This window comes from Apaloderma vittatum, unplaced genomic scaffold, assembly GCF_000703405.1.
Source record: "Apaloderma vittatum isolate BGI_N311 unplaced genomic scaffold, ASM70340v1 scaffold14123, whole genome shotgun sequence".
Classification (NCBI taxonomy): domain Eukaryota; kingdom Metazoa; phylum Chordata; class Aves; order Trogoniformes; family Trogonidae; genus Apaloderma; species Apaloderma vittatum.
Genome location: NW_009709919.1, coordinates 44702 through 69861, shown reverse-complemented (window position 1 = coordinate 69861; position 25160 = coordinate 44702). Strand labels below are relative to the sequence as shown.

The following is a 25160-nucleotide window of genomic DNA, read 5'->3' as shown; positions in this document are numbered from 1 at the left end:
TCTACATTTACTTTGTTTATAAATCAAAAGTTTTTTAGTGACCTACAGTGTCTGCTTGTGGTTTGAAACGATACTTCTAAAGCAGACCTCCACCACTGTAGCACAAGTATTTATCCCTTAAGATGAATTCTTTAAGTTAGTGGGAGGGGGAGAACAAAGGCAAGAAAAGAAATCTGAATATTGTGGTGTTTTAAAGTGTGAGGATTTTTATGTTCTTTAACATAATATTTCATATTCTAACAAAAAGTTTTTCTGAGGTGTTTAATTGCTCATTTCTGTGAGCAGTGGGCAATTTGTGAATGTTAGACTCTTGATTCAAATCTTAACTTTTTTTTTACTTCTGATTTACCATGCAAGTTAGTACTTTTAGACTTTTTCTTAGTATTCTTCTCTGTGAATAGATATAATTTTTAGCTTGTGTTTTTCTGTAGGATTTTTAGTACCGAAAGTTCACATCTCTCTCTGAGAGTGTTGCGTAGAGTCATGTTCACTCTCATTAGTTGTATCAATTTCTTAATTGTTATTGAACTCACTGTATTACAGTGGAATAATTTGTGTGATTTATCTGATGAAGTACATGATCTTTCACTTAACAAAAAAGTGGTTTAAAGTTTCATCCATCATAATTCTGTTACTATTTGCTTTGTTCACCAATCACTCTGATCCTCCTAGCAGGGGATAAGGCCTGGAGAACAAACCTGGGAGTGACTGTGTAGATAAAAAGGCAATGAATTCTGCTTTTAAGGCACAGAGGGAATAGTCTATAAAAGAATAAAAATTGAAAGTACAGCCTCTTTAACCTGCAGATCTATTGTACCTTTGAAAAGCTTGTACTCTGAAAAAAACATACTGTGATGCTACAAAGGTTCATAATTATGTGACGGAACACTTTGAAAAGAGGTCACTCTTTAGAAACTGACCAAAGGCTTGTCAAGAAGATAGACCGCATTATAATTAATTGCAGAAGTAAAGAATGCGTTTCCTTTAAATATCTGGGTATTGTTTTAGTGAAATACAAGATGTCACAATGTATTTTATATATTCTCTGACAGAGATGTATTATTTATTTTCTGGCAGAGCTGCTTTTCAAACTTAGTAAAGGTGATGGGGTCAAGAACAGTACTCCAAAGAGGAATATGAAAGAAGTTTCACATCAGACATTACAGAAGGTAAGACGCCAAACTCAGCAAACAGAAAAAAATTTTCATATAAGAACTGTATATATTAATCGGTATTCATTCGTTTAGGCCATGATGATTTTCCTTTTCTAATTCCAAAATATGGATTTCCAAAATTGCATCAGAAATTAATTCTGGTGAAGTAGCTTTGAATCTATCATGTGAGATAAACATGGTTAATGTCAGAGAAAATGAGAAGAATGTTTAGAGATATAATGTTAAAAACTAACAAATTATCTAAATTGGAAGTAACATATGCTTAGCATTTTACCACTTTTAAGTTCAGAAACTTTTATTTCTTTTGCTAGGTACTTAACATTACAGGATATCAGGTGTTAAATCTCCATAGAGCGCTTGCTACAAAATAAAATTGATGCAGAATAGTGATAAGTCGACCTTTTTCTGTGTTTGAATTTTAGCACAACATTGCATATGCAAGTGTTTTCTACATATGTGGCTTTATCACTCTTTTCACTTGATAGTACCATATGCATTTAGTGTTCTTTGGCTTAGCAAATATGATGAGTACTTAATCTTTACTGCTCAACATTCTACATGTTTTACCTCATACAGTAACAAGATATTCTTAACTAGTTGCTATTTGTATTGATATTTGTAATATACCCAAGTAGTTTAGTATGTTAACAGGTGTTCACTTAAGAGGGCTCACTTGTATTTTACCATATGTTTTGTTTGCTGCAAAGAAAAGACTTCCTTCAAACAGTATCATGCCTTTTGTTTGTCATTTTGCAAAACAATATTTGTTTAATTACTTATAAATCTTTAAAAGCATACTTAAATTGAATAAACACAAATCTGTAACTTTGAATGTCAGTTCAGGTATGTCTATTTATTTGTTATTTGTGAATTACCTTGTAGGAAGTATGGTAATTTACAGCAGATGATGTGATTGCATATACTTGTAACACTTGCCATATGGTCAGGCAATGAAGGCTGTCATCTCGTTATTACTGAATGACAAACATCATGTTAAAATAATAACACACAGAATAGGAAGTGCTCACATTCATTTATCTTAAGATAGAGTGAGTAATTGAAATGATATGAATGCTACCATCTGAAATGTCACACAGTTTATGCATGCTTATCATCTATATTTCAGAACTATAATTTTGTTTGGCAAGTACTACATAATTTTTATCTCTATGGATATATAGAGTTAAGATGGTGCCTTAGGGATAGGTATAGAAGCTATTCATTGTTTCCTTCCAGCTGTCATACATGACTTTAACTGCTGGTGAGTGCACAAAGTTGCTTTAAAGAACTGAAAAAAAAAAAAAAAAGCAGAATCTCAATTTAGGAAGGTGGTTGAAGAAGGGTGCTTGTCTAACTCCTTATCATTGGGGAGGAACGTATAAACTATGATTTTAATCATAAACTTTGGCTTCATTGAAGCATCTGGAAAAATCTCTATTATTTCTAACTTCACCCAGTAACTTTATGTAGCTATAAGGCAATCTCTCTTCTTTGTGGGAGTGGTTTGAACATGTCGTATTTATTGAGAAGTATTATAGTTTCAATATTTTCAATGTGAAAGCAAGTTTTCACATTTTGTATTGCTACAAACTCATGGAATTGGCCAGTATTTTACAAGGTGAGTAGCTGACGTTGGCCATATGTAATGTACTATAGCTCCTTGAAATTGTCTTTTCTACCCACGTCCAGAAAAATCTAGAGCACATCCTACTTCCCCTAGTGAAAGAGTGGGATGGAGCTTGTACAAAACCAGCCAAAAATATTTCTCTAAAATGCTTGCGTGGTTACTGATCATAAAACTCACTCTTATGTCCTTTGCAAACTTCTGAGGAAATCCCAAAGACTAGATGTTTGTTTTGGTATCTGTTAAAATTAAAATTTCCTCTTATTTCTGGGAGTCATGAGGTTTGGTTGTTACTTTAAGCAAATATTCCAGAATAACACAGAGAATCAGTTTCTTGTTAATGTCCTTGAATATGTGTAACCTCAAAGAGCTTTACAAACGAAGCATAACACATTATACGTAGGTAAAATATGGTTCTTTAAACTATATTTGAGAAGCTTGTAAAGTGGCGTCAGCACAGATTTTCCCTTTCTCTGAATAGAAAACATATTTCAGCTTTCATATTCTTCAGGTGCTAAGCTTCTGATGTCTCTTGCTGTGATTTTGGGGTTTTTTTGGAAGACCAAATTAATATTTAGTTTATGTACTTACAGCACTTTAAAGAACTTGTTGATTTAGATAGCTAGTGCAAAACTATCTGTACTTCAAAATAGTTTGTCTTCTGAAAGTGTGTTTTTAAATTCAATTAGTATGTATAACCGAATCAGTAATAAGCTCAAGATGCATCAAGAAGGTTCATTAGCATACTTAAACTTCTGTGTCACTTTGCCTGGAATTTTAACTTCTTCTGCCATCTGCCCTTTGTTCAACAGCTGTATTATTGCAGCTAAAATGTTTTCATCTGCACTACATTAGAATTATTTTTAAATTAAGGACTATAGATTGCTTTTGTCCTTGTGCTTAATGTAACATTATTGTCATATAATAAATACATTTGAAAATATAGTTTTTCTTCTACAGGATAGGCTGAAATATTGTGAATGATAAATTTGCTTTTGTCAGGTACAACAACTAGAAAGAAGACTTAAATCTGTTGAAAGGGAATTAAAGAAACAGAAGGAAGCAAATAAAGACCTATTGAATGAGAAAAATAATTTGGAAGCATCTTTAAAAGTGCAAAAGGAAGATGCAGACACAAGAGAAAGAGAGCTGGAAACGCTACTTAAGAGGATTTGTGAAATAAAAAAAGACAAAGCAGAGCTTCAGTTAGCGATTGATGAGCAGGAAAAAGAAGCTGCCTCTTTGAAGAGCCAGATGGTAGAAGCTAACAGATTGAGGAATGAAAATGAAGATTTGCTGAGTCAAGTGCAGGAGCTGAAGTGTTTGCTGGATAAAGCCAAAGCAATGGCAACCTCTGGGCAATGTAATTGCAAGATAACAGGCACCAAGGTTAAATTAAAAACAGACAAGAAGAAACGCTCTTTGGGACAGCATGGAGCTTTTCTCAAACAGTCCATCAAGGTTATGAGTAATGTATTTGAGAACTTCAGTAAGGACGGCTGGGAGGATGTGAGTGAAAGCAGGTACGGCTCTCATTAACTTAGCCCTGTAGAGGGGACACTGTGCATATGTAAAGTACTAGCAAATGGAGATTGAATTTCAACTACTGTTGATTTGGTATTCAAAAAAAATACTGTCAGATCCTTTGAAATATCTTGGGAGGTCTTGTTCTGAGCTTATTGACTGAAATTTGCATGCAAAATTAGCCACAACTGCATGAGTATTTGAATAGGTGCCAGGAAACCCAAAAGAAGGCAATGCTTGATTTCTTCCAGTGATGCTATTTTCATGCAGTCATGAGGCTTGAAATTGACAGTTTGGCAGGTTGATTTAATTTGCTGGCCCTTTGCATATTCACCACTGACAGCTAAGGATTCCCAGGCAAGCCTACTAAGTCGGTTTAGTTATCTTGTGACATGCTGACCCAGGAGGAGAAACATTTTTTCCCCTTAATTTAGTTAGATAAATTTTGAATGACCCATTTCAACTTGCTAGCAGATGTCTACAAGCTGTTTAACATCCTTTAAATTAAGAACCATCCACACTAATTATTTCATCTGTGTTTTATGCACAGTCATTGTACTAACTTTAATTGAATGATGGTTAAAAATCACTTCTTTAAAGGTAATTGTTACTGCATAGTGTCCCAGTCATGAGTCACAAGGCCCTCAGAAAATCGTACTGGCAAGCTTCATAAACATTTAGAATTTTTGCTTCTGCTCCTACTTGCCCACATATAGTTGAAGAGGCAGCAGTAAACTACTAATTAAATGGGTATCACACCTTGTCTTTCAGTACTTTGTCCTAAGAGACATGAGAAGAAATTTCTCAAGAATGTGTTTACCCAAAATATAGAGAAGATGACAAAAGAGTAGAGAAAATGGAATTGTCTTAATAGGCTTCATGCAGGCATTACATGTCATACGGAGCAAATCAACAGTGGCAAATTAAGCCCTTCTGCTGCTTCTCCCCATGCAAAATAGGGGATTCCTGAACACAGTATCTTGATAGAGAAAGCAAATTAAAACCCATGTAATTTGTCAGTTGCTATCATTAATGTAAAGCTTGTTTGTGTTTCTGTTTAATATCACAGATCTGATTTTATGGGAAACATGGTTTTCTATTGCAATTAGTGAGCTTGTTATTTAATTTACTGTATTTTGCTTTTTAAGAAAATTGAGCAAACAAATTGTCGTTGCAATTTGAGTTTAAAGTGAAGTGGAAGGTAATTGTATTGCTTCAGTTCTTGTGACTGCCTTTTGATAACTGTAGAAATATTGGATTAGGAAATTCTTGTCAAATACTGAACATTTTTGAAAGTTATATTTCAGAGTGCCATTCTAAACAAGAGAAGTATCTGCATTTAGTTCCATCTTCTACTCATTAATAAATACTGTTCCTTATCACTAGTAGCTGTCTCTGAATCTCTGATTCAAGCTTTCAGTTTTCTAAGTACAACATTCCTTGAAAGCATTCAGATGAGAGGAACATGGACACAGTTAGAAATATCTCTGTGCTACTGTGGCACCTTCAAACTATTACATTGATTTCTGTTCTTATCAGTCAATAAGGCATACCAATGTGTCAGGACAGATTTTTGGAAACTATAAGCATGTTTTTGGTTGAACTCCTGAATTTGAAGGGTTTTCTCTGGTTAAGTAACCTCTATCTCTAAAACATTGATTTTTATGATGACACAACTTAATTTGAACTCAGTTGTGTCTTTTTAAGTATTTTGGTTTAAAAAGTAGCAAATTAAAATCACTATCTCTCAAGGGACTGTTTCACAATTCTATTTGCACAAGTGATGATGCATAGCCAGTGATGGTATAGAAAATGATATATCCAAGACTTCATGTTTTAAGATAGACTTTTTATCAGCAAACAAATTATAATCTGGGGCAAGGCAGTGAAAAACTGGAAATTAAAAGCACATTGAGTGCAAATTTAAGTAAAAATTGAAAGTACAATGACAGTTTCAGGTCATTTCCCTCCATGGCAGGCAATTTCAGTAGAAGGACTACCAAGTTTACAGAATTTAGAAGCACTCCAAAGGATGCTAGAGAGAGATTTCAATGAAGTGTGATTTCTGAGTTTGTCTCAGCCAGCACTACAAATGAAGTTCAATTGAAACAAAGTTATTGAGTGAAGTATTGTGCGTTTGTTTTGTTATCAAAAGTTAAAATGAAGGAAATTAGATATGTAGTGTAGCTTTGTGAGGCATTCACAGGCTAGAAGTATATCAAGTAGTTTTTCGTGTATGTCACTTTTGTGAACTGTAACAAAATCTGTCCTTTAAGAAGCAAAGTCTCAGACCTCTGTGTGATGTAGAGTGAAATTCCATTTGACAGAGTAGAAGTCTGTAAGACGATTTCAGAGATTTCTTCTTTATTGTGTTTATAAACATCTGTTGAATAAATCAACTTAGTATTGTTTGGGTATTATATCAATTTCTCTTCTTTCCTACGTGTGTTATTTTCTGTGTGTTCAAGCATTGGCTGTCTGGAGCTTTGTAACATTTACCTCTATTTTGTTTTCCTGAATGTGCTGTTTTAGTGACTCTGAAATATCAGCTTCTGAAAGTTTGGAATCAGTGACTGTGAAGACAGCGCAACACGTTGATCCGCTGCCAGCCAGAAGTAAACAACAGGGAAAAAACCAAATACAAAATAGTCGAAAGCCCTGCGCCATTGTTCATTCAGAAGGCAAAACACAGCAGTGTAATATAAAGGTATATAATATAACTTGTTTTGTTCTCCTGTGCAGAGTGTTGAAGTTCAGTAGCTAGTATTATCGCTGCTGTTCACTTCTTAATTGATCTGACTTTTCTTGTAAACCAAAAAGAAAATCTGCTTCCACATGTTCAAGAGTAGTTTCATTAGCATTTAGGATATTTTCTGAACTGCAAAAGTATTTGGAGAGGGTGTCAGGAGTGCAAAAGCTGATTAAAAAATGTAAAGCAATGGTAGGCTAGTCGTGCTGTCTCCCAGTCCAGACAAAGAATGCTACAGACTTCCCATTAAACTCATTCTCATTTAGAAAAGCCACACAGAACTGGGTTACCTAACCCATGAATAGGAAACAGCAACATCCCCTCCTCCCCTGTAGCGAAACGGTGTGCTGGCTTACCAAGCACAGATACCTCTCAGCTGGTTTGGTGTGTGCAGAAAGAGTTGTCTGCATTTTAGAAAGATGCTTTTGGCTCTGTTTCTGTCCGGGAGATTTTATCGAGAGAAGAGTGGGATTTTCGCTTCTTCCTAGGCCATTTGCTTTCACTGTCTGGGATTTGAATGTCTTGTCTCATTCCTAACGTCTTTATGCTGTTTTCTCATAGAAGAGGGCCAGCTTGTCATTTCCCAGGTCTTTAGGGGCTCCATACAATCTGTAAAGGATGACTCATTTTTGGACTTTTGAACAGTGTCTAGTACTTTTTCCCTTCTGTGTTTACTCAGATAAATTATATTCCTTGCTAGAATTTAAAACACAAGCAGATATTGTTGTTTCTTAGTTCAAGAAATAGAATACTGAAACAATGAACAACTTCATGCTGTTAGAAAACTAGTTTGAAATTCTGTTATGTATGGTGATATAATGAAGAGTTTGAAAACAGATTTTATTTTCTAAATCTCCAAAATTTTAAAGCAAATATGAACTTTGTGGTCTTGTTATATATTCTTGATTGTGGGTTTCCATCAAAAGATGTATTTCTCTGGCAGAAGAAAAAAAGGAAAAGTCTGCAACCATGTGTTGGTGTAGAATACACAGTATGAGCAGGTGCACATGATATATGTGAAAGTCTAACTGAGCATGCTACTCCTGTTATCTCCTGCTGCTCCTAAATAAGGATATACAAAGCAGGGAAACCAAAAGCCTTTGATCTCTCTTGGTTGGTACTGTAGACACAGCCAGTACCTCTCCTGTTAGCGTATATTGCATTTACTCACTGTTCCTACTGGAAAAGACAAACACAGATATATTTTGATACACAAATGTAACACTGGTGGATTTGGAGCATATAAGGAAGCATCCCAAGAGCCCTAGGCAGATAAATATGCTTCATCAGAAGTCCCCCGTTGCAGGAAAAGCACCCAAAAACATGGTTTGTGACTACAGAAGATAGATTTGCCAGAAGGTATAATATTGAGAAATGGGAACACCATATTTAAGCATAACTCTTAAATCCCATCTGAGAATTTAAGGACACTCACTTGGTCATGGGATTCTCATACAGGGCGAAAGGCTAGAGAAATCTAAGTCCTGAGCTATGCCTGGAGTTGGAGATGAGATCATTTATGAAACAAGGACTTTCTCAATTTTACCCCTGCATGGTATAAGTATATAATACCCTGTGCAGTATCAGAGGAGTTATTGACACTCTCTTAGAACTCATCCATACATCAGAGCTGTGGCCTAGAGTGAAGATTCCCTTTTTTAGCTGCAGGCATGAATTGTTCACTCCTATCTGCTGAGAGCTCCATTCTCTATAACATGTAATCAGCATTTCAGACTAGCGTCAGTCATCTAATTATATTTTCTCAATGTCTGTAGGATCCTCTGGTCATACTCTTTCTAGGATCATCTGGTCATACTGTAAGGGACTTAGTACTAGGTTCCATTGTTACCTTTCAGACATGAAATAAAAAAATAAGAGACTACTTGAAGGAAGCAGGCCTAGAAGAGCTTAACATCCTTTGTTTTTCTTTGCTTTGGTGTTAGAGAAGTAGGAGCTTAGGCTGCTTCTTTTTTTTCCTAGCATATCCTAGCTCCCTGTCCTTCATGTTGTGTGCTGACTGTAAAAATCTAGAATTCATGGCTAAGCTATCCTACAATGCCAGTCATTTGTTCAGTGCAGTTTAATATATAATGTTACTGTTTACTCTTTTAAATTGGATGAACAACTATTTTAGTTATGAATATTTCCAGAAATATTTTGCGTGATATCACATAGAAGTGGCAAACTGGAGACTTTAAAAATTGGATGCATTTTGCAGAATTCCAGAAGAAAAGTGTTTCAAAGTACACTGAGCATTTAAAAGCCAAGGAGAAAACACTTTGATTTTGGAGCAAACAAAAGTATGTATTGCAAACAGCATTCTTCCTGAGCCTCTGCTTCTGCCATTGAACATTTGAGAGGTTCTGGAAATAACTGTTTTTTCAAATCAGATATTTAAAAGTCATGCAGCTGACTTAAATCTTGCACAAAGGCAGGTTTTGTATTTGGATATTCATATATTTTAATGCATCTTTCAGTTAAAGCTCAGCTTCTAATCTGATGTTCCTCCTTTTGAGCTAATAGGATGACTATTCCTATTTATTTTCTCTTAAATACCTTGAAAAATAGGATATTGTTGGCTTTCAAGTAATACATGCCGTCTTTTTTCCCTATGAGTAAATCTGTACGTTATCTAAAAAGATAAGGTAGGCAGTAACAAATACTTAATTTTTCTCTGGGATTCTTTCCAAGGAGTTAGGATTTACTCGTAACAGTCTCTTATTTCCTATACATTTGATGGGAAAGACAGAAATTTTTACTCTTTACTGGCTGATATTGTAAGACTCATGTCTAAATTAAAATTCACTAGGATTTTATGTATTATTTGAATAATTTTGTTGTTTCAGTTCAAACTGGAAAACGTTGGTGTGCCATAACGAAATGTTGCTAGCTTTGTGCTTGTGTTTTTTATTTAGGGCCATCCACAGAATAAAGGCCTGGAAATGTTACGTTCCAAGAGAAGAAGGATCTACTGTCTTATAGCATCTTATCCATCAATTCTGAGCAAAAGTAGGAATATTATATATTTTTGGCAACTTCATAAGATTGACTGCTATTTCAAAACCTTTTCTGTGTTACACAAACCTGCTTACTTCTTGTTGCAGGACTTGCTTATTTAGATTTGCTTATTTTTTCAGAGCTTTAGTTCATTATTTTAAAGTGAAATTGCCATATAAAAAGTGACTATCAAACAGCATCTTTTCATCCAGTTAAAATATACTCTTGTTTTTACTGAAGCCTACCTATTTAATCTGCTGACTAAATTAAGACTTTTCATTGCATTTTGTTCTTTTTTGTCCCTTGTAGCCAACACAAATAATGAAACAAAATTAACTGTATTTTGTCTTAGACCTTACTAAAAATCTGTTAGCAAGACACTGAAGCCTTTGTTTCTGGTAATACTGATCAGAAACCAGAGCCACATTTATCTTCCAAGTACCCGTCAAGGGTGCAGTGTCAGCACTTTAGAAGAAGAACATAGAGTACTTACAGGTTAACTGCAATAATTTACCAGTTTGTTTACTAAGAAATATTTTGGAGGCTCGCACAGTGTTTTGAAGGACCAAAGAAAAATCAGAAATTGTCTTACTTATGATGATCTATCACTTTAGTAACATGCCATTTTATTTTTAGTGAACAGGACAAAAAGGAGAAATACCATTGTCCAGAGACCGGGCTACTCTGTTACTCTGCTGCAGGAAAAAATTAAATCATTGCAGCAGCAGATAGCTGTTTTACAGAATGAAAAAAAGACAGCAGTGTCTTCTGTGAAGGAATTTAAAAAAAACAATGAAAAACTAACAGCTCAGCTACATTTGGCTGATCAGAGACTTCAAACTAGTAAAGTGACTATAGAGGTAAAGTACTTTTCATTATGATGCCATACAATGTTCAGCTTAATTCTGTGGAATTTTGATAATGTTGATTTTTTATGATCAAAATTATGGAAATGTTATAGATTAGCATGTCTTATATGACATTCTGATTCAGTTGTTATGTACAAATGATACTCAGACCTGATTTACTATTGTATCAACCCAACTCATTAATCCTTCTGAAAAAGAAGTGGTTTTCATGCTGACATTTTGCACACATTCAGATGGATGAGGGAAGTTTTACTCTTAGCCTGTGGTCTGAGAACTTTCCTGAGAGTCTGGTTAGTCCACATTAATTGGCGCCCATTTCTCTGTGAAGAACAGGCACTTTTGGAGAAACCTCATGTCTCCATACACCCCAAGAATGGAGTACTCAAGGCAACTGGAGTTTTCTTCCAAAGGGTGCTTAGACCAGTTCTGTATCTATTTAATCCCATCTCTTCCTGTCAAGGTGAAAAGCTAGAAGGCGAGACTGGTAAACTTATTTTGTTAACAGCCCCAAGGATGCCAGCTTTCTTCTCTACTTCAGTCTTCATTCCTCCTTAATCCTTTTGCATACTAATATTCCTTTCTGAATTTCCCCTTTCTCATTTATATATATGTATTTTGTGTTAATCTGTATGCAGCTCCTCAGCTGGAATTCTTTTCTATTCATACTGAAGTGACTGGCCTGCCCTTTATAGTGCTGAATCAACAAACACTTTTGCAGTAATTGTCTCCTGTTGGTCACACACACATCCTGCTTCCAGAATTATAGTGCTAGAACAGATGGACTTGCTGGAAGGAGGCAGACATTAAAAAAGAAATCAAATCCCTTCCCCCTCAAACTTCTCTGCATTTCTGTCTTTGCACAGAAGGCAGAAGCAGTATCAGGAGCAGCACTTTTCAGTTTTGTAGGGCTAGGGAACTGCTAATTTCCAGAGGAGGGAAAACCTCATTTCTGTTACTCATTTTGCATAACTATTTATATATAAGTAATGAATTCTTCAAAAAGAGTTTCCAAGGTCATTGGAACCAATGGAGATCTGCCTATCTCACAAACAGTATCATAATGCAAAGTTTCATGGACGGTATAAACTTCACATAGAGTTATATGTGTAACTCAGGTGAAATATTCTGCTTGCTCAGAGATATGCATGATTTGCCTTCCTAGAAGACTACACCTTAGGTGTCCATAGCAGAGCAATGTGAGAAGTAAAATAAAAAAACCCCCACCATTATCAGGAAACTGTTAAAAAAAAGGCAAAATTTGTGTCAAGATAAGTGCTGCTGTAATATAAAAGACTGACTGTAAAAGAAGAAGTATTGTTCTTAAAGCCAAACCAGTTTACTTTCACTCAGTTTTTTGGTAAGTTAAAAAAAAAATGGTCACCAGTCTATTTAAAGAGTGGTGCATTCTAAGCAAAAATAAATAAATGGTGCTGCAGGTACTCAAGGAAAAATCTTTATTAGGCATGCACATTTTTTTCCTTCTCAGCAAACAATTCAAATTCCCTTTCTTACGACTAATTACTCTTCAGGTGCCATACTAGTGCTACCAAGTGGGAAATTTAAAGCAGAGGCTTGGGCTACTTGCCAAGTGAAAATTAAGGAGGTAAAGAACCTACACAGTCACTGCAGGGTACATGCATGTTTTAGAGATAGAACCATGAGTCAGAGAGATCAAATGGATGTAAAGCACACATTTGTGTAGGGATTTTAGTGTGTTTTATATAAGAAGTACTGTCTAGAAATGAAGTTTAAACATACTGCAAGGGAAATGACACTGTTTAAAAAAATCCTTTCACTAGCAGGATCACTGATGTCATTGTTTCTTCTCAATGCTTCCCTTACTTTAGATTTTAGAATTCTCCTGCACAAGCAGAAGTTAAAAAAACTGGGAGCAAACTATGAAAAACTGGAAGATTGAGAAAACCTCTGGATTTAGGGAGACTCTTAAACTCTTCAAGAGTGTCAAAATGACTAGCATCCAAAAATAAGTTTCCATATGTAATCATAAAGTTCTAAGTAATCTTATATTAACAGTGAACTTGTGATCCTGGGCTAAAGTAAGTATGGCATTCTAGCAGCTGTAAACATTAACATCATGGCTTAGACAAGATACCATGTTGCCTGAATTTAACTAAGAAAATAAATCCCCTAGGAGTTAAAGGCATATGTTTGTGCAGACAGTCCTTCAGTACAATCCCTATGGACCCTAGTGCTAGATCAACTCTAGATTTAAGGTTTAAATGTTCCAGATGCTCATTTTCTGACAGATTTTACAATTCATACAACGTAAGGACTGTGTGGCACCTGTTAATTTTCAGAATGTATGTACATGTTAAGATTTTGTGTATTTTTCTTGAAGATACACACAGACATGTACCTATATTTCTTTGCTTGTAGGAGTACAGATTGCTAGACTGAAGTTCTTTTTTTATTTGCAGTAATACAGATTTCTTGCTTTATTTTGTTTCTGCAAATCAATTCTTTGCATATTTCTGCAAAAAAAATGATTGTAAAGAGACTGCACCTGTGAGAATCTAAGCCTGCATTCTTCAGGGATTCACATCAAGACCAAGTCCAGAACCATCAGAAGTACTGTGGTTGCATTTTGCTATCAGTGTGTAGAGATCATAGCCAAAGCTGATGCTTAATGTAGAAGTGAAGGGATTTAGCATTTTCTTAGTCTCTTAGAAAAATGCCTGCCAGGAATTTTTTGAAAAATCCAGAAAATTTTATTTTCTAAGATTTATTTCCCTCTCTGCTGATTTCTGTCACTAATTATTGCTTGTAAGAAGAGTGCATACAACACAGTAATTATAATTAGGTTTACACAGCAGGTGTGATTCTTGTTGCAAAAGTTCAGAGAAAATGTATTGAATAAGAAACTAAAATCAAAAGCAAGTTAAGTCATTAATACTTATTTTATTCATGTCCAAGTCACTCACAGGTCCATTGCATTTTTTTGCATCAGTTCTCCAGTGTTTCTCAGATGACGTCACAGGAAAAGTTGCAATTCTTTGTGGAATGCCATGGGCATTTAGAAAGTGCGTATGTAACTTTACTTCAGCAGCAAACCTGAACCTCGCAGAATGGGAACAAGTCAAGCACTTGAACATTCTCTGTGGAGAGGCTGATGTGAAGCTTTAAGTAAAATATTTCAGATGCATTCCCGCACATATGTCACTACGTGCAGAGAAAATGCTGCACATTTTAGCTGTAAATTTGCCTAGGTTTTTTTTTTTTTCTCATAGCATTGAAAAATCTCTCCAAACTTTATTTTAGCCACTCAGTTTTCAATTAACATGTAAGGGATTTTTTTTTTTCCCTGAGCTCACACTGAGCTTTTAAAATACAATCTGCTTACCAAAAATTTGTTTATCTAGTGAATTATTTCAAGCAGGAAAAACAGAAGGGTGAAGGGCTAAACCCTTTTATTTCTTTAAGTTTTTTTTTATTCTTTTAAGTTTGTCTACATATTCTCCTATTTTTTACTGCCCAGTCTATCAAAGAACAGCTCAGAATCCAGAATTTACATCCACAAATTCAGCACTACAGCTTTGTTCTTCTTATGGTACCCAAATATCAGTAAATTTAGCATTATTCAATTACACTGAAACAAGAAACTGATGATGAATTTAGATGCATTTTAAATTACTGATTTACCTGTTATTTACAGAAAGATCTCACATTGACTCTGGTTTTCATGAGCGGATTTTTCGCTCTTTAAAGATGTTTTGTGTGTCTGTGGTTTGCTTAAAGTAAATTTTAGGAATAAGCTTGAAATTCTAAACTGAATGCTGTTTGTAATTATCCCACAGAAAGCTAAAACTACTTTTGGAACTGTCTCGCTTTTGTTCGTTACGGCAAATGTGTGAATGTTTTGAAAGTTTTAGGGGCATTTCTACATAAACATTTTCAAGTTAGAAATTCTCATGATCACATCCAAATGTTTTCTTCCAGAACACTTTTACATGTGTCCTGGATTTTTTTTTTGACTCTTTTGTCGTGGAAATACTCCAGAGCATTTGTGATTATTATTTTTATTATTGTTATTATTACTATTACTCTTATTATGTTTATAAGAATCCTTCTGTATTCTGTTTAGGAAGTCTCCTCCCAAAAGAAGAGACAGTCTTGTTTAATTTGCAAGAACTATAATCTTTGGGCACAATGTTCAAAAAGAAGTAGAGACAGTTTCTCAAAAATGTTTAAAAATTAAAACAGTTAATTTTTGATTAATTCTTTTCTTAAAATATGACACCAGTGAAAAGGTAAACCAGGTGGGATAAAAGTATGACAAAGCGGGATACGCCACCTGACCTTTCCTGAGTTTGCAAATACAGTCTAAGACAGCAAAAGTTTATCTTATAATTGAACTAAACTATGTGCCTGTGTCAGACTGAAGTCTTCTGAAAATTTGATGAGGTGTAAAGTTTACTTTTTTTCATTCTGAGGTCACACTGCTGTTATCAGTGTGTATCAGCCTTGAAGAGACCTCTTTGCAGCCACAGTAGGCTATTCAAAACTCAAAACACACCTCCAATCGATGTGTTTTTAAGAAAAAGCCATTCTTACTGGACTTACCACAGTGGTCTACACCTGAACAGCAACATCATCTGTAGGTAGGAAGAATTGTCAGTGTTGTATTTCAAACTTAAACATTACAGAATTTAAGTTCAATTTCTGGACCCCACTTGTAATTTTTGAAAGTTTGAATTGGCAATATTGGCTATATTGTAGTTTTTGTTAAAGTATTGCTGAGCATAATAAATTTAAATTCAGGCTAGGATGCCACCTTAGAAAGGCTGAAAACAGAGAGAGACAATGCTCTGTGCCTCTGTGAGACTAGAATTCACCTCTTTCAAGCCCTAGTCCTAAATTCTGCTTGGAATGAAACATGATCAGCTAGTTAAATATGTTTGTTCAATTTTTCTGGTTACTAAATGAGGAAATTTCTATATAATTTTTCCTCTACTGAACTACTGATTCGACATTGCTGCTGATATAAAACAGTTCTCAAATTTCTATCTTCTGCTCTTGTCAGAGAAGTTGACTTGGAAGTAAAATGAGAATTGCCAAATGGTAAACATGAAAGTAACTGCACTTTCAAAATGCATCTAGTAATTTTTTTATTATTATTACTTTATTTATTTTATAGTTTGCTGTATTGAAAACTTACAGCATCCTGAAGTCAGTTCAGTTAACAAAACTACACTGTAAAGTATATTTATCATGAAACTGTGCTGTCATTACAAAACAAAAATAAAGTGAAATACCTTTTACATTTATATTGATCTCTGAAGAAAAATTACAGTAGACCTGTTGAATTATTGATGAACAATAGTTGAAGTACATTGCATGTAGGAAATGAGTCTCATTCATAAATTAAAGGGAGCAGTTGGCATGAACTAGAACTGAGGTTGTATTATATTGCTGTCAAAAGGAAGTAACTTAGATATAGGTAAATTCTAGGAAAATATATTATAAAGAAAAAATTGTGGAGACTGCGTGAAACTCATAGAATATACTGACAATCAATATGACATATTGCTGTATCATGTAGAAATCATGAAAAGTATACTTCTGTATTAAAAGAAAGAACCTGTATTAGAAGGATTAGCATGTTCTTGTAAAGTTACAAATAGAGATACTACCCATATCTATAAGCATATCAAGTATATTTTTATCTGACAGTATAATACAGTAATAGAATATGCTTGTATGTATATTACAGTAAAAACTGGAAGGTATCATCCTCTAATTTTTCCCTTCTGGATTTCATGTAATATGTAGCTTATTTTTCTTGGTCTTCCCTGTGATTTTGTCAAACTTTAGTTGTGAATCAAATCTTACCTGGTTATTAAATAAAATACAGAGCTCACTTTGCAGGTTTTTTCCCTAAAATTTCTGGAGTAAGATACTATTTAAGACCTCGAAAAGCTTAGCAGGTACTATGATAATAGGGTTTGGGTTTGTGCTCACAGGAGTGTATTCACTCAGTTCAGCAAGGTCTGCTCATGTACTTAAGCACAGAGCTAGACTGGGTTCTTGAACCTTCTCTACTATGTAAAATTCTGTGGATAATACGTGGTTTTGTCAGGTAATATTTATTCATCAACTCTCAGCCAAAAATATCCACTGGTGGGATGAATAATTATTCATATGTTAAAGGAGAGATTACATTTCAGCTCTGGCAGTCTGATTCTCTTGTAGATTGTCGCAGGAAACGAGTTTAGGTTGCAATTGGATCAGTGCTATTAGGCTTGTTCCGTGGGGTGGTCCATGAATTATTAGTAACTACCACTATTAACTATGAAAACAATTTACTAACCACTTTATGATTGTGCTTATTTCCATTGAATTCAATGAAATTTCAAGACCTCCTGGTTATGGTTGTAAAAGTTTTATTGGCTCTAGACTTGAATATAGACCTCAGGATGGTGAGAAGGTTTTTTGTGTCTTGAACTTACAGGGAAGGAATTACAATGAAAATATAGCTGCATAAGTTTGTATTATGTTCTTATGAAAAGTGTTAGAGAGTCATGAGAAATTGTGGAAGTATTTTTGCATCGCTTTATATTGTGAATGTTAAATCAATTGAGTCTCCTGCACTCTCCTAATGCATCCTTTTACCTTACTTCCCTTTTCTTTGCTCCTGTCCTAATCTGTTAAATACATTTCTGTCATTGTGTAGTTAGGGAATGTAAGAGTGGTGTAGCAGAGTCTTCACTATTTCTAGCAAGGTAGACACATGTAACAGGTGAATCAGTAGGGCCGGTTAGCTCAGTCAGTTGAGCGTGGCACTAACAACGCCAAGGTCATGGGTTCAGTTCCCGTTCAATCCCCATGTGTTGCCTGATCTAGTTGAGAGGTGGTGTCCCTGGCAGCAGGGAGGCTGGATTAAAATGATCCCTAAGGTCCCTTCCAGCCTAGGCCATTCTATGATTCTATGATCCTTATTTGAGGAGTTGGATTTCCCAAAAAGTTTAAGAAGCAGGGTCATGGGATTGAAAGAATGACTCTATCATCTAGAAATCTTACACACGCATCCATTCATTTTTGTTGGGTGTCCCTGTGCAACAGAGATTGCTTATAAAATGTTCATAGGAGATAAAATTCCAAAAATTATCTTCATCATGATTGGTTTTACGTAGTGTTTGGATTGGAGCTAAGCACTGACACATGGAACGCAGTGTACACTCTATGTCTCAATTCATGCCTTAAGGTTAAAGTGGTGCATATGAGTACTACTTAATCATTTTCACCAGCTCAGAATCTCATGTACCATGAAATTAATTTTTCAGTTGATCCCTCACATGAATGATAACATTATTTTTTTTCCCTAAGTAATGGTTTGCACCTTACACATCTATTCAATTTGGATATACTATGAAATATATGACAGTCTTTTTGCTGTTTGTTTTAGAGGTAAAATCTTTCAATCATTTTTTAAAAATTAGTGGCAATGTAAAAAATCCAAGCCAGTGCAAGAGGATGTCTTCAGTCATTGACAACTATTCTAAGTTTTCAATCATCCACCAGAGGCTGATTGAAAAGTATAGATCATTATGACCTCACAGTGTTTTTAATGAGGAAATCATTACATCATAATGAAAACCAATACATTGCTCAAGTTCATGTTGAGTGAGGCTGAATGCCTGTCTCTTGGGAACCAGGGACTCTGAAGAAAAATGAGAGTCCTAGTAGGTAATGAGCTGAGCATGAACTCCAGTTGCCATTGTGAAAAACACAAGTGCAGTCCTTGAATGTGTAAACTGTAGGCTACACAATAGGGGCAGAGGGAATATGTGTTCTGTCACTTGGCATGATTTGACTGCTCCTAGGATACCCTATGTAGCTCTAATACCCAAAATCCAAGAAAGACATTGATGGAAGTAAAAAGCATTTGGAGAAGATTTCCAAGAAGGATTTTAAAATATACCATTCCAGAGAAGAAATTGAGGTTCTCAGAGAGGAGGTTAAAAGGTAGCTGAACTTTAAATGTATAAGAAAAAGAAATTTGGGTTTAGAATCCTCAGTCTAGCAAAGGAATATTGAAAGAAAAATATTCAAGGACACAGAACTGAAACAAGATAGAATCACACCAGATGTGGGGACAGTAATTTTAATGTGACTGTAATTGCCCATTGCCAATTGGAGTCAAAGAGGCACAGTGATATTAGACAATTAATCTAAAAAGAAAAAAATAGAAAGAAATCAGATGCTTGTGGCTAGCATTGGGCAGAGTCTTTCTGAAGAGAATAAAAAATTATTCCATAGGAAACATGAAAAAATAGAGACAGGAAGAAAGAGATAGGTTTAATGACGTGAGCTGAATTAATGAAAAGTACAAACTGGAAGATATGTTCTCAACTTCAGTAACACTGTTCATTTATCTGAAGCACTGATGGAAGAAATGCATGTGCTTCATAGAGCACAGCTGGGCAACAGTATTTTTGAGATGAAACCCAGAGTGCATTTAATAGTGCTGTGGAGAAGAGATGTAAATATGGATGATAAATTTAAGAAAAGTCAATAAGAGTCCAACTGGAGCCAAGGAGGAGTATTATAATGATGTTCAAACATGAGGTTTCAAAGAAGGGAAAATCTGAGGCAAAGGAAGAAGCCACCCTCAAGACATACAAATAGAGTCATGGCACAGGGAAAATGGGTAATGAAACAAAGGGAGTAACCTAAAGGAAGTAAATGTTCCACAGTGTACAAAAGGAGCATTAGAAGAGAATTAGTCTTTAGCAGAAGAAATTCAAGGAGCGGGAAAAACTGCTTTTGTGGTGTGATGTACACAGAATTTTGAATTACATTGGTCTGATACAGCCCTTAAGAGTCACTGATTGCGGAGCTGAGAGAAGACTAAATCTTTTTAATTTAGGTGGAGTATAGCTTGGTAAAGAAAATCCAGAAAAGAAAATATAAATAACCATTTTTTCTGCTTGTAGATTTTATCATAAGGAAACGGTTTTTTAGTGGTGTAGTAGTGAAATACGTAAAGATTAAAGCTTTTCATTTTAATTGGGGGGCATAGGGATGGATTAATCCTTTTTGAGTCAAAATTTTGATAAAGGACTCAACTTGAGATATTTTTTTAAAGACTTGGCTTCCGAAGAATAAAAATTCTTATTTCTTAAGATATTGTTTGCAATAGCGACCTTGGCAGGAGAAGAGAGAACTAAATTTACCATGAGAAACAAAGGAGTGAAAGGCATTCTGATAGGTAATAATTTCAGTTAAAAATCTACAGGTGCTGCACTAACTTAAAGATACAAATTTTACCAGCTCTGTCATTGAAAAATAAAGTTAAGATAATACTGAGGAAAGCTAAGCAGTAGGAGACATGAATTTCCATTGTTTCCTTAGGTCAACCTATACTGAGGCCTGAAACTACAGGTATTATATGATGATTTACAGTATCAAGAGCTCTACTTGAGTAGTTTCCCTGAAGAGAAGTTTTCTGATGTTCTATGTTTTTAATAAACATAATTTCCATAATGTGGCATTATGTCTAGCTTAGAGTGCATTTGACTTCAGCCCACTGTCATACATATTACTGTGTACTATTCAAAAGGTACTTGTGTTTTTTAGTAAGTTCTGGAAAAAGATATGAATGTTGGGTTGTTTTGACTAATTTTACTTTTCTTTCAAGAGCTGTCTCATTTCTGTTCTTCAGCTGCTGTTCTGTGATATTTGTTCTTACTTTTCATTAAAAGGATTTAAAAATATTTATATAAACAAATGCATATTTTCTTATTTACCTATACACACTGTGTATCTCTAGACTTGTCTTTACACTGGCAGCTTTTGTAGTAGACATCCTGCGTAGCGTATTCAGTTTATATATGTTAGATCCTCAAGGGCCATGGCTTTTGCCAGATAAAGCACTTTTGATTTTGAGGCTGATGAAACACAGTGCTATTATTGATCTGTGCATGACACAGCCTGTCTCTCTGCTGGCAGAGTGTAGCAACATTTATCCAGGAATTTGTGAAATGTCACTCGGATCATGTTCATAAGGTAAACTGTGCAAAACCCAGCATCCATGTTGAGATTCCATGCGGGATTGAACGTTACTCTTACTCCTTCCAATCCCCTATGTCAGACCAAGTGGTATTTGTTAAGAAAATGTCTGTGTTTTGTATCAGTTGTTGAAGAAAGTGTGTTTATCACTCAGAACACTCTGTGCAGTATAGTGATACCGTTGCTTTACTCAGTTCTTTAGGTCACTTGGGAGAACAGTATTTTAAATCTGTAAAAGTGATCTAAATGTTGTAAGTCTACAATTTCTGTTCTGTTTGTAACAAAATTACTGTTCCCGTACAGCTCCAGCCAGGAAGCTCTGCTTATATTTTGTAAAGAATTTAGCTTTTCTTGCTTCACTTTTTCTTCAGAGATGTTTGGCAATACATGTTTGTCATTAAGACTTCAGTAAGCAATGTCAGTCAGAAAAAGTGTGTGACTCTTTGTACACATAAAACTGCCAAAACACTGATACTTGCATGTTTTCTTTATAAATAATGTTTGAAAAAGGCTGCACAGTTTTGTTAGTATCTAAAAGCACGTGGTGTAAAAAAATAGGTAAGTGATAAAAAAGCAAGTTTCCGCATACTGTTTATCTATTTGCAAAGGGTCAAATCTGACCTTCTCAGACATTATTTCTAAGTGCTGTTTCAGCAGCAGATTTGCTGTCATCTGCAAATGGATGTTTCAGTTTCTTGTTAAAAACAATTTTCTTGAAGTATAAAAAAGACACAGAAAGCTACAATTAGTTTTCATCTTCTATTTCTAAAACTGTTATAACAGTAACATTTGAAAGTTGCTAGATTTGATTTAAATATTGGTCAATGTATCTATTTTTTAAAATGCTTTTCTCATGTTTGTACAAAAAAACAGTTAGGCAATAGGGGAAAACTTGGTGGTGATTGTGAAAGTATATTGGCATACATGATGCATTTACAAGATTGACATATGTGTGATGCAAACTAATGAGTTGTGAAAAAAAGCCAAAATTGCAGTTAGTTGAGTTATGGGGATGGGTTTTTTTGGTTTGTGGATTCGTATGTTTATATTGCAAAAGTCCACAGGCTGGGCAAATAATGGTGTCTGTTTCTCAGGAACATGAAGATGGTATTTGATAGCACGAAGGCCACCTGCTTGTCAAATCTACCACTCTTAGCAGAACCATTGCCAGCTTGTCAGGCACTGTTTCTTATAGAGAATTTCATGGAGGACATTTATTTTGCTACTTAGCAGTGTCAAAGCACTCCATGAAATACTGTATGTTCTTTTGGGCACCACGTATAAAATACACATGTTGGAAAAAAGGAACAAGAATCTTAGGTTTTGAGCAAAATAACAGTGAGCAAAGATTGAAAGAGTTTAAATAGTGAAATCTATAAAATAACAGATCAACGGTAACAATGGACAGAGTGCGTGAAGGATTATTTAAAGGGCTAGTGATCAGTTTGTGCTTCTCTCTTCTTTAAGGAGAATGAATTTAATTTTTCAGGAATTATTTTGATATAAGGCAAATTTTCTCTTTGAGGGCACTGAAGAACTGGAGAAGGCTCCCAGAGAAATATACTCCGTAGATAAAACAAAAATTTTCAGGAATAATCCATTTTCTTGCATATGTGCTAAATTTAATGTGTTCTTGACATCATTACCCATCTTCCACTTGTAGCAATTAATTTTTCTGTCATCATTCTCAAGTGGAAATACTTTTTTTTTTTTACATAACTAGCACAGGAAAATATCTTAATACTGAAGAGTTTCATCAATGGATCTAGCAAATGGATCTTGCAAACTTTTACTCCTTGGACACCGTTCTCCTTTTCCTCTGTGCAACTTATTGCTTTTTGGTTTCTATTAAGGTGTATCAGTGATTAGAAAGTAGGGCCATAACAATAGTTCTCACATTTTGTCCTTGGGAGAGCAATATCAGAAAGAAATGCATTTCTTCCTAGAGTTCTTTTGAACTCCTCCAGATTTCAGGAGAGGAATCTTCATCAGCTCCGCACTGTTATGTCTTCTGCAAAGGACCATTTTGCTATGTTGACCCAATCTTTTTACTTTTCTCACACTGAGATTTCTTGGTCTAGCTTATTGCACAAAGGGAACTGGCAATTTTGTTAATGCTTACATCTTACTCCAACTTTCTTATTCCTGCAGTCCCTTGTTTAAGTTTCTATGTTCAAAGTTAATGCTAGTGCTCCATTTTCCTGGCTACTCCCATTCTCTACAGGAATAAACTTCAAAAGACACATCCATAGTCAGGAGCACAAACCAGAAGTTTATAGTTATTCTTAGCAATTTACTAAGAAATGTGCATGAGCCTTCAGATTGCATTTGAGATTTTGGGAGTCTTTCTAGGCATAAAGGAATAGAAGTCAAGAACTAAGGCATCTTCAACAGGAATAGAAAAGGAAAGTATTAAAACTAAGACAACTTTAGAGACAAAAAATTGGTATTTGCAAACTACACCTGAGATTCCTTTTAAAAAATTATTGTCTACGCTATTCCCTCCTTGGGATTGTCCTCATTTTTCTCTGCCATAGACCACAGTTGTTGCAAGACAATGAGTACTGGCTCACAGGATTCTTTGGCATCTCTATAGATAGTCAGACACTATTATTCACATTGTAACCCTAGGGGAAGATTTTTTGTGGTTTTGAAGCTGGTTTTGTTTGTCTGTAGTGCCTGGACCTCGTAGACTTAGTTACTGCTGGACGAGTTAGAAAAGTGTTTATACTTCCCTACTAATGCTTTGCACCATCTGATTTGCTCTCTTGAAGTTTCACTGGCTATTACTGAGGTAACCATGGACTGTTCTCATAGCTTGTGCCAGTAGTTTGTTTTCATCGCACTAGGTTGCCTTTGATGCTTAATGTGGCAAGACCTTCAGTTTCTTTCTCAGCAATGGAGGTTGTATGACTAGCCATAGCATGTCTCACAAGATTCACAGGCACTGAAAAAGGATTTACTCTTTGGTGACTGAACTTGTCTACCTGTGCACAGTTTTCTGTTCATAGATTCAAAGGTGGTCCTGTGGTCTTTAGAGTATTATGTACACCAAAGAGAGAAATGTGTGACTTGTTCTGTAGTCTTATCTCACAGAAGCAAGTGGAAGAGAATGAGGGAAGTGCTAAGAGACAGCAGCTGTAGGTCTGCTTCAGGCTAGGACATCCAACTGCAGCGATTAGACACCACTATGACGTTGTCCTCAAACTGTTCATGTGTGTGAAAATAATTAATTGCCCAAATGAAATCATAATACTAATGATAATCATGGCAAAGGGAAAGTGTATTTCGTTTTATGCATTAGGCTGGAAACCTGGCTTTTTCCTGCAATGTTCTCTTCAGCTATTTAATATGTAGTGTAAGGAGTACTTTACCCTAAACTGTTCATTTATGCCTGTAATTTTAGCAAGAGTTCCAATGATAACATAAATTACAAATAAAATACAAGACTGTGGGGGTTCATTTACAAGAATCCAGGGATGAATTACCACTATAATTTATATGCAATACATTGTAGTGGTAGTTCTTAAATGCGTCTCATGATTTTGAAATATATCCTTGTCTTCATATCCTCCCCACAATATCTATCATCAGCTTCCTGATACCTCTCAGAAATGGCTGCCAATATGCCTTTGTTTTCTTGTGTGGAAACGTAAAGACTACATTAATATTTGTACAGTGTCAACTTTATTTGACTAGAAAAATTCCATTTTTTCCCTTCTTTTCTCAACTCTTTGTTGTGTATTTGTTTTTTGAACTGCTCTGTGACAACATCGAACCTTTCTAGTAATTAAATTTGTTAATACAGTTTACACTTAACACATTGATTTTACAAAGCCGTCCACATAAAAATATAAAAAAGCTTTAGAGGATAGTATTTCAGCTTTTCTTGATATCTGAAGTTACAAATGAAATGTTTAAAAAATTGTATAAAATTAAATATACAGCTACCTTTATAATTATGGTTTCTTGAATATTGCAACTTACTTCTGAGAATACCTCTAGTGTACATAATTATTAGTAATTTTTATCTCAAAATGCTTATATCATTTACTGAAACCTTTACATCCTTTAAAGATGTTCTGCAAGTTGACAGAAAATAGCCTTTTACAGTTGAAAAGCTGACATTTAAGCAAATGGAAACAATATATAGAGAGGAGGCCAGAGCATGGGAGATGGAATGGCTTTCCCTA

General features: G+C 35.1%; 1 protein-coding gene across 1 annotated transcript in view; it reads left to right on the top strand.

The window, feature by feature from the left end:
* The window catches only part of LOC104272190 (centlein-like), a gene marked incomplete at its 5' end in the record, with an annotated part of 94176 nt that overhangs the window by 27355 nt on the left and 41661 nt on the right, over positions 1-25160 (top strand). The window contains 5 exons of the mRNA XM_009867118.1: positions 1078-1169; positions 3802-4322; positions 6856-7030; positions 9988-10081; positions 10706-10929. Coding sequence (XP_009865420.1) covers positions 1078-1169; positions 3802-4322; positions 6856-7030; positions 9988-10081; positions 10706-10929 — 1106 coding nt within the window. The remainder of the gene's footprint in view (positions 1-1077; positions 1170-3801; positions 4323-6855; positions 7031-9987; positions 10082-10705; positions 10930-25160) is intronic.